General features: G+C 39.4%; 1 protein-coding gene across 6 annotated transcripts in view; it reads left to right on the top strand.

The window, feature by feature from the left end:
• Window positions 1–10,582, top strand: part of cep89 (centrosomal protein 89) — a 55,481-nt gene extending 44,899 nt beyond the window's left edge. The window contains exon 18 of one of the 6 annotated variants that reach the window (XM_005447720.4): window positions 9,634–10,582. In XM_005447720.4, the coding sequence (XP_005447777.1) occupies window positions 9,634–9,820 (187 nt within the window). In that variant the 3' untranslated portion in view covers window positions 9,821–10,582. Of the gene's footprint in view, window positions 1–145; window positions 664–2,197; window positions 2,453–3,129; window positions 3,467–4,677; window positions 4,700–9,633 lie in introns of those variants that run through there. The other 5 variants (XM_005447724.4, XM_025907987.1, XM_025907976.1 and 2 more) reach the window with 5 other exon arrangements.
• The last annotated feature ends 41 nt before the right edge of the window (window positions 10,583–10,623 follow it).

Raw genomic sequence — 10,623 nt, 5'->3', positions numbered from 1 at the left:
GTTCTTAGAATATTTCTTTTTATATGTTGATAGAATTGTCAGAGACCAATTTATTTATTTATCTGGTAAAGTTTCATGGTGTGTGTGTGTGTGTGTGTGTGTGTGTGTGTGTGTGTGTGTGTGTGTGGGTGTGTGTGTGTGTCAGCCCTCCCGATCTGTGAAATGGCAGTAACACAAAGAGCAGAGGCGGTGAAGACGCCCATCGGGCCCTGTGTCCCTGTTATTAATCGAGTCAAAGTCAGTATTCGCTCAGTCGTGCCCTATCAAACATCTTAATCGTTTATTAGAAAGCACTGAATAACAACACAGACACACACATATCTGAATATTTGAAGAAAAGAAGCAATATCATTTCTTAAGTCACAATAGGGCTTATCAGTACACTGAAAAACACTGACATTGTGGAAATGGAGCAAGGTGCAAACACTGTTTAGTGCGATACTGATTTATTGTATAGCTTTTTGTTCTGGGGGTGTGTACATAATGTTACAATGTGAATAGGTGACGCTGCATTGAACACCCAGTTATATTACTCAATTGTCTGTGCTTCTTCCATTCAAGACAATAAAACGGTTGTAACCAGACCTTATTCTGCTAGGTTCATTACCTCACTGTTGACTCTTCTGCTTCCATATTGGAGCCATAATTTTATGGGCCAGCCATGTCTCCTCATGCTTGTTTGTGCAGACAGTAGGTCTGTCCACAATTAAAAGTATTCCATTCAAAAAAAAAAAAAATCATAACCCATAACTGAGACATTCCTTGTCCACAGATCCACATTACTCTCTGGACCCCATATATCCTTAATTTTAGTCTGGTCTCAGTAGTTTAACCAAGTGTGGACCTGCGTTATGATGCCTGCTCAGTGCCACATGGCCCTCAGACACCATTATTAGCTCCCTTGCAAGTATAATGAAGCATTTAGAGCCAAAACCATTCCCCTCAGAAGATAAGACAGTAAGACAGTAAATGTTTACATTACAGTGATTTTGTTGATATGACCATTACTCTAGTTAAAGCTGATACCTTTGCTGATGTTTGTATCTCTTTGCTAAGATAATTGCTCACGCTCCTACCCTACCTAGAGTAAATAGTATCAACTTCATAGCAAGCTGTAAACACAAGTAGCCAAAAAAGGTTTTAAATATCACTTTTTTTAAACATCTCATCAGCGATCTATGTCATTCTATATCTCTGTGTTCTGTCCAGTGTATGTATGTGTACTGTGCATTTTTCTCTTTCATCACTGGGTTCAGGACGTACATGCTGACATTCTGTAAAGTGGTGGAAACAGCAGATCACACAGCTCCGTTCTAAAATCCTCCCTTCACATAAAATGAGTTAGCCCTCCCTCCCCAGGATCAGCGATTTCTTCCAACGCTACCACCAACCCTACAGTTGTACACAGTGCTCACAGACACTGGACTGCTTAGGGTGGAAAAATTGCACCTGATTCTTAACAGGATTCACATGAATACTGCCTGAAGCAATATATTTTCAGTAAATATGATATTATTTGATTGAGAACATGTCAGCACATACTTTACATTCTGTATTCAGTAAATATTTCCTGTATACAGTATTTGTTCCTATATTCTTGGTTCTTTTTAGACTGTTGTAGTATGACATCCAGTGAACACTGAGTCTTTGTACTTTGATGCTCCTGAAACAATCTATCGCTTCCCCTTTATTCCCCTGTTAGTCTGTTTTTAGCTCAGTCTCTGGGCCAGCTGCCTGCTGCTATCAAATGAAAGCAAGCTAATCAGATTGTTAGAAGATCCTGTCCTGGTCTGCCCTGAGGGCATCTTAATGACAAATCGTACACATTACCACAGACATTACTAACCTACTGGCTTTACCACACCACAAACCGCTGCACCACTGCCTTTGAGTAACTGCAGATACCCTTGAGTCAGCTTTACCCAGTCATCAGAGTGCATGTGAATGAATCTATGACTGACCTCCAAACAGTGGCACAGAATAAAACGTGTTATTGTGGCAATAGCTGATGTTGAGTAAAATCTTGGTGGTTTAAAAAACCAGAGGTACCTTCTTCTCCACTTGGGCATTACGAGACGATTTAAATAAGAATTGACTAGGGTGAAGACAAACTTCTCAGAACTGAACAGAAGAAAATCTATCTCTGCTTCATTCGTTTCTCTCTGATCCACTGCTTTGTATTCTGCCCATGATACAGCAGCAGAGATGCTGATAAGTTGTGATTACCGCCTGCATGCTGAGTTCTGCGTAGCCTCCAGGGAAGCTGCATTGCCTGAGACTTCCAGGAGCTCAGGAGGGGTTTGAGTCTTCAGATCACTTTTTTTCCCCTCTAAATGCAGTCCTGTCTTCGCCGTATCCAGCCACAAGAAAGCAGAACATAGAAGAGCAGTCCTTATAAAGCTAGCTTCCTCCCAACAAACATTTCAGCTTTCGTTTGATTTCTTTCTGCAGCCTTCTAGCTAAGACCTGAATGCATAATCTACTCTCACTATGTTTGGTGTTTGTTGATAAAACATATTTTCAGCACGTTTTCAGGATTTTGAGTGGGTGGATTTGAGCTCAGTGATGAATAATTGTTTGGAAATGATGCAATAGATTAAGAATCGCCTGAGAATGGGTTTACACTGAGTTTGCTGTCATATGCTATGTTGTAAAATAGCCATAGATTCCGTTTTGAGTTTAAGCATCATTTTAGCTTTAGGTTCAGGTGAACTACAACAGCTAATCTAAAGTCGGTTAGATTTTTTGTCTGATACAGCATTAATCTCTCCTGTTTTCACTCGTGGGGAAATGAGAAGTGTAAATTGCTGACATTATTTTATGTTAATGTTGTGCACACTTGGAGACTCATGCATAATTAATGCCTATGCCTAAGAATGCGGATAAACATATTTTAGCAGTAGTTAATTATCAGGTTCACGAGTGGTTCTGAATCTGCTTTATCCAGCAGAGTAAAGGACCAGAGGGGATAATAGCTGGTTCTCTGCTCCTCTTGAGTTACATGGTTGCTGTGATCATGTAGTGACCAAGATTTTTATATTTATGCTTTTAGTGGCTCATCAGGTGGGTGAACATTATATGGGAACCTATGTTAAATCTAGTTTCTTTTCCTTGCAATTTGTTTTTCAGCCTAAAGCATGAAGTGAAAGAGGACTGGTACTGACACACAGCAGTGATACGTTTGTAGTCCAAACTGTACATGTAGCTGACATAGAAAATCCTTAACCTTTTGTAGACCTCAACCCAACCCAACTCAACACCAAGATGCCATTTCTTAAGTCTTTTTGGTTTGCAGTTACAAAATAATGTACATTTTAAATTGGTTTGCAGTGTTTGCAGTGTTATAAAATAGTTTCATTTTATTTTTAATGATCAATGGAAAATTTATAAATTATGTCTATCTGGATGAGTAAAATTGAGTAAATATGTATTTGCACTGCTGTGACTTACTTCTCTTTAGTTAAGGACAAAATACTTGCTTAAAGTCATAATTAAGGAGAGATGCTAGTGTTTTTGCCTGTAGCTGTCTTTCTGTCTTCTGCCTTATTTGCCTTATGATCCCCAACAGCTTAGAATAACTCAGAATGATGTTAGTGTCTTCGCTGACTGAGACAGGATGGGGGAGGTAAGGAGTGAGACGTTCTGCTGCAGAGCAACAGACCAAATCCTGATGTGGCGACAGCTTACTGAAGCTATTATTGTAATGGAGGTGTGCTGGGATGGCAGAGCTACTGCTAAGCCTTGCTAAATACAATAGGTCAGACTGCATCTGTGTGGCTTTTGGCTCCTGCAGCTATCCCACCAAACATACACACTCCTATTGAATTTTCCATCTGTCGTAGCACCAAGATTAATCTTTGTATTCTGTGTGAGTAGCCTCATGGGAAGCAGCGGTGAGAGCTGTTGCCCCAGGTAACTGTTTGGGTTGGAGGTAATTAGCAGACGTGTGAGGGTCTTTACTCACCGAAGGCAAAGGACAAAGTGTTTTTTAGCAAAAGTCATTCACTCCGAGGAACATTGTTAATTAGGAATGAGATCATTTTTTTTCTTCACAGTCAAGTTAATGTTCTCAAGATAAATTTACAGTCTGGAGGTTTTTTTCCTGCTGTCAAAATTGCCCATTTGGTCATTATAAAAATTTTATGTGTACCTTTTATAATATATAGGCTTTTGATGAACCGCCAGGATCATAGATTTGTCCAGAACTGTAGTCAACTAGAAGTAAGAAGTCACCAATCAGTAAGAAACTCACACAGCTGGGAATTTAGAAAAAAAAGCCTGAAACAAGATTTAAAGGGACCTATTGCACTTTCTTTCTTTTCTTTTTTTTAATTTTCCATCACTCACAGACAGACAGGCAGATACATTTATAACTGTTGTGTTGTTTCAGCAGTTTTTGTCTACTCTTGTCTGTCAGTGAAAGAGATATCCATGTCCCAGAAACACAGAAACCCCACCCCACTTGCAGTTCAAACCTTTTTATGGTCAGGAGCAGCCTATCAGGAGAAAGCAGGCTTAAAATGAACTGAGTTGCTAGTCAAAGGCCTAATATGAGACCAGATATAAGATAAGATCCTTTTGAGGTGTTAATCATGCAAAGACACTCTAGTAAGAGCTGGAACCGAAAATATATGATAAAACAGTTACAATGACAAAAGATTGATCTGTCTTTTACAGGTAAACATAAGGCAACCAGACTTCAGTGGTGGACTTCAGAGAGATGTGCTGATGTACACTTGGAGATAACCCAGAGTACTTAGGGCGATCGTGGCTCAAGAGTTGGGAGTTCGCCTTGTAATCGGAAGGTTACCGGTTCGAGCCCCGGCTTGGACAGTCTTGGTCGTTGTGTCCTTGGGCAAGACACTTCACCCGTTGCCTACTGGTGGTGGTCAGAGGGCCCGGTGGCGCCAGTGTCCGGCAGCCTCGCCTCTGTCAGTGCGCCCCAGGGTGGCTGTGGCTACAATGTAGCTTGCCATCACCAGTGTGTGAATGTGTGCGTGAATGGGTGAATGACTGGATATGTAAAGCGCTTTGGGGTCCTTAGGGACCAGAAAAGCGCTATATAAATACAGGCCATTTACCATTTAGGCTTATTTCTGAAGCTTTGCTGCACCTTATATGGTCCTCATAAGCAAATGGAGTTTGTCAGACTGTCATGATGTGCACAGTATGGTCAGACACAGCATCAACTGGAAAAGTGTCAGAGTGCAAAAGATACAGATAACCCGAGACCATACACACCTGTTTTATACACAAGTTCTACATTACGACTTTTAACCGAACACCCTCTGACTCATTTGCTGATGCAGACCTTGAGTTGCTATGTATTAGTTTGACACAGTCCTGCAGAGACCTAAACGTAATACAGCTAATGCACAAAGGAGTCTAATCGGTGCATCTAAAGTGCATATTTTCAACAATATCGCATAACATGAACAAAATCTAAAGAAAGTAAAGGTTCATAAAGACAGTATTTATTTCCTTTAATAAATGTTGTATCAAATCAATCAAATCATAAACAGCTGCCCTGCTTGGTAGAGCAAACCAAGAGCTAAAGAAATAGTGAGGTTATTTATTTTTGTTGTTCACATCATGGTTAGGCAGAACAATTTAGAGTAGGTTCTTCTAAGAAGCCTGACAGATAAATATTAAAGGCTGAAGTGAGTAACTTTCCTGGGCACAGAAAACAAACTCAGTTGGTGGGAAATTAACTCGGATGTTTTTTTCCTCACTACAGGCAGACCACATCTACATTTTGGAACTGGCACTGCTCATTTTGTACCCGTGCTGTGACCAAACTCAAATGTCACCACATCTCACACTGAGCTAATGAGGCAAACAAGTCTTCTTCACTTTGAGTGTTTAAAAGTTGTTCTGGAAAAATACTCCAGAAAAGTCCAATTTTATGGTTTCATTTCAGTGTTGAATGTGTGAATGCTGCCACATCTGAGCCTTCAACAATCATCTCCCTCTGACAGTTATTCCCATATCATCTAAATGCAATATAACACCCTGGCCGAGCAGAGTGATTGCTGCTTTATTTAGAAACACTCCACTTTTTCCTGCATTGTGCCTGGTGAGTTAATTTCATGAGGAAGTGCTCGTCTGCTCTGGCTGCAAAAAAAAATCCCTACTGACATGGAGGTAAGTGTTGTGGTCAATGTGATTTAAAGCCTTCAGGGAGACTGATTTTAAAAGCTTTATATTTTATTTATAATCTCTAATTGAGGAAGGTAGCACTCTGTGTGCTTGTGAGATTTGTGATGTCTAATCCAAGTCTGACCAGATGCCACAGAAAGTGATGAAGTTTATAACACTCGTGCTTGTTTGTCGAAAGCCCCTGATTATCAGCACAGTCTAATTAACTGACTGTTCAACCAGAGGCTCTTTATTAAACAAATTATAGCTCAGTCTGGTTATAAACTTTTGCTACTGAATCGCAGAATGAAGAGAGTTATAGTGCCGTAAAGCCTGATGCTCAGTCACTGCAGCACTGAGCCTTTAAAAAGTGTTTGCTCTAGTCAGTGTATATTTGTATAGCAACAGAAAAATGGATCTGGTCAGCACCTAGTCGTTTTTTGTTTTTATGCGTTTTTTTTTTATTTTTATATCTGTTAGATGTTCAGAAAATTTGAGTCACATCTTGTTATCTTTTAACTCAGGTTTTCTTTTCCTACTATAAGTTCTTTCCATTAGACAAGATCCAGGATCACTCTCAATATACCACACCAAATACATCACCTGTTGTTTGTGTAACATTTCTAATTTGACTGCTGGCTTGTTGCTGACATTAAGAATGCACATCAGATGGCAGGCTACACTCACATGAATAAATAATTGGGCATTCATGTGTAGAATATATTTTTTAAAAAAGGATCAAAGTCTTATTTAAACTGTCAGTACAATCGATTGCAGTTGCTGTCATTAATGGATCAGGAAGACATTTAGTCCTCAGATTATACCCATGTTTGTTTGGATTGTTGTGATCAGCTGAATGTTAAACCCTTGCTGATATGACTGCTGGCATTAACCTTTAGGCTTATACGTTCACACACACATGCATAAACACACAACTGATGGATTTTTTCAATTAGTTCTTGACTAACAGCCCCACAGTGAATCTTGTGTTCATAAAGATCGTAATGTTTCATTTTCTATCTAATTTGGAGAGGTGTCCATTTAACTTAATGAGCTTTTCAGAAGCTGCAGTTTGTATTCCTTAATGTTTATTTATAACAATAGGGGTACCTTTTTAGCTAACCTTTCTATTATAAAGCAGTAATTTCACGCACATTCTCAATGGATCTTAATGCATACTCCCATTTGCTCAGTATACTCTTCATTTTGGAGTGCCTGCACTGTGAAATTCACCCAAACCAACAACTGCATTTCTGTTCTATTACATTCTGATGGGGTGCTATGTGTGCTTCTATTTTTCAATCATAATATACAATGCCTCTGGCGCTACTTTAGATATAATTGAGAAAGAAGATGAAGCATGCGCTTCCCAGCAGCCAAGAGTGATGTAAGGACAGCAGAGGACTGTTGCCGCAGCCATTGGATCCTCATGTTGTTACCATTATCTGCGATGGTGATGACAGGTTTACGTTAGAAACTTACAGTCTGTTTTGGATAGTGTTTTTGAAAAGAAAAGCCCCTTCCTCCCTTATTATTGTATACAAACGTGCAATCATTCACTGTATTTAAACATTTTCCTTCATTCTTCAGTTTCTTGCTTTAATGACAACTCCACGTCACTTAATTAGTCATTATTTTATTGAAAACTGATGCTGCAAAACTGAAAAAGTATTTGACATTCTTTCTGTTTTTTATGCTTTTTGACTTTATTTCGTGTTGATCTCACAGAGATTCAAAGTTCTTTCTGAATCTGGTTGTTGTTTTTTTAAGCTGAATGACTCCAGGACTCATGTAATCTTAATTACACCGTCCTCCTCTAGAAATAGTATTGAACTCTCTTCTAGTCTGAGCTTTGTGTCTGCAAAGAGGCTCAAAACCTAAAAGACTCTGAGCTCTTGTTTAATATACAGGTGTCTAATATCATGCAATTCTGTTTCATTTTTCTTAGACACGTAAAAAATTCAGCCATTCCTGTCACAGTCCGATTTAGAATAGGTCATCCATCCTCTCATTTCTTTCAGACTTGATTACCATAGTGGACTTTATTCAGGCTTCAGCATACACAGAATGCAGGTCATTCAAAATGTCGCTGCCAGAGTTTTAACACGAAGCAAAAAGAGTGACCATCAATGGCCTTCAATGACTAACTGTTAGTTTTAGAATTGATTTTAAGATTTTATTGCTGGTTTCTAAAGCCCTACACAGTCTGGTGCCTGCCAGATCAATGAGATGCTGACTCCATATGACATTGTTGCTGCTTGAGATCTTTTGGCATGACTTTGTTTCTGGAGTTTTTTAGTCACTAAAGCTGAGCCTTTGTAGTCAAGACTACAGAATTCCATAGCTGAGGATTTTAGGCGTAAAAATTCTTTAACCTCTTTTAAATCTTTTTTTAAAACACATTTTTGTCATGCTGCACCGGTTGCACTCATGACATGGATTATCTTTAGGATCTTCAGAGAGCAGATTTCAAGTTACTTACAGTTACGGCAAGTCATAGCAAAAGGAGCAAAGCAGCCCAACATTCAAAATCAGAATATTTTATCAATCCTGGGGCACATTATGTTGTCACAGTTGCACCAGGACACTAAGAACAGTACCTAACTAAGTTAAGTAAAATAATACAGTATATTACAAAGGTACAAAATATAGCAAAAAACCTCTAATTACAAATCTCCCAGCATATTACACTACTATACTATTATATGCTATTATACTAAAATTAAATGTATACAGTTGACACTGAGGTGCCCCTCTTATCATTTTTTCTTCATTTTTTTATTATTGCTGTAGAGGATGCGATATTAATGGTGTGCAACTATTGCAGTGTGTACTTGTGCTTTAGATGGAGGAACTGTACAGAGAGATGGCCGCAGGCAGGAATGATTTCCTGTGTCGTTCAGTGGTGCATTTGACTAGTCTCAGTTTCCCACTGAGTATGCTCCTGTGACTGGCCAGTACGTCATGCAGTGGGTTGGAGGTATTGTCCAGCATTGTCCTTATCAAGGACAACATCCGCTTCTCTGACGCCAGCTCCACCCCCACAGTGTTACTGGCCAGTAACTGATCGGTTTATTGAGTCTGTTGGCATCTGCGATCCTCAACCTGCTGCCCCAGCATGCAACAGCATTAAGTACGGCACTCGCCACAACAGACTCATAGAAAATTCTGAGCATTGTCATCCAAACAGTTCAACTATGAAAATCTGAAGATCATCTAGGTGTGTTGTGACAAATTTCAGATTTCTCCTGCTCCTGACAAATGTAAGCCAAATCCATGTTTCTAAAAATGGTGATGATTTGATTGAGCAGGGGTGGGAGTGATCAGACCTGTGTGCCCACTTTAGCTGCCAAGGGGTGTAAATTCAGTTTACACAGGTCCAGTTGGTATTGTGCAACTTTATTGCTATTTCACAACACTGTAACTTATCAAATATGTAGAGTGACGGACAAATCGTCTGACTGGTTTTCTTGTCTCCTCTCTTCGCACCTGCAGGGAGATAGAGGAAGAGCTGGAGGTGGTGTGGGAGGCAGCAACAAGGGAGAACCAGCAGATGAGGGAGACTCTTTTGGATTCCAAACTCACTGGGGACCTCCACAGTTGGCCTGCTCATGCTCCAGATGAGATCACTACATCCTCCCAGCAGCAGCAGCACAAGCATGGGCTGGATTTCTATTGCTGAAATACCTAGAGCAATAACCTGCAGGTGTGCCTGTCTGCTCAAAATAGACTGCTCAGATAACTGTCAACTTGTTATAGTCATCATGTCAGCCTGCAGACATCCAGCAGCTTGCCTTTGTGTCAGTTTGTTGTTCTATCTGAGTGATACCTGAAATCTGTCTGGTGGATGGAAATATTTGCAATACATGGAAGGAAACAGTAATCACTTAACACAGCCAAGTCGGTGAGGAAGACTTGGCTTGAGCAATAGTGATGGAAAAAAAAGCATCTAAGGAGTGAGACTCATTCCTCAGATAACTTTCATTTCTAGAAGTGAATGACTTTTGTATATTTTTGCATATATTTGTATTTTTTAAATTATTATTCTCAGGGTTTTATAAAACATGCCAAGTATAGTGCCATACAGGAGAGTGGAGAGTTGCAAGTGGCCCTCTGTGACTTTTTTTGTTGCTAAGCGAAGATTGCCATCTGCTGGACAAATGTAGTAACAGCATTGTTTACTGTCATGTATTTGCGGGTCTACATTTTATACAATGAATGAGACATGCTTTCCGGACACTGTTTTAATCCCACAAAATTAAAACAACTAAAGGGCACAAAATATATTAATAAAAGAGCAAACTTGTTTTTTTTCCATGTAGAAATGTGCATATATACTTTGTTATTTACAGACTTTTTACAGACCTTGTTTTGGACTTGTCGTTGTATTTGCATTACACAAACAGCAATGTACTGACCCTTCAGATGCCATGTTAATAATAAAGAAGATTTTTTTTTATCAGTTATTTCTTTTCTTTATGGCTG

The sequence above is a fragment of the Oreochromis niloticus genome, linkage group LG1 (assembly GCF_001858045.2).
Source record: "Oreochromis niloticus isolate F11D_XX linkage group LG1, O_niloticus_UMD_NMBU, whole genome shotgun sequence".
In the NCBI taxonomy this organism is placed as follows: Eukaryota; Metazoa; Chordata; class Actinopteri; order Cichliformes; family Cichlidae; genus Oreochromis; species Oreochromis niloticus.
The sequence above is the reverse complement of the archived record's forward strand: the minus strand, read 5'-3'. Positions and strand labels throughout refer to the sequence as shown.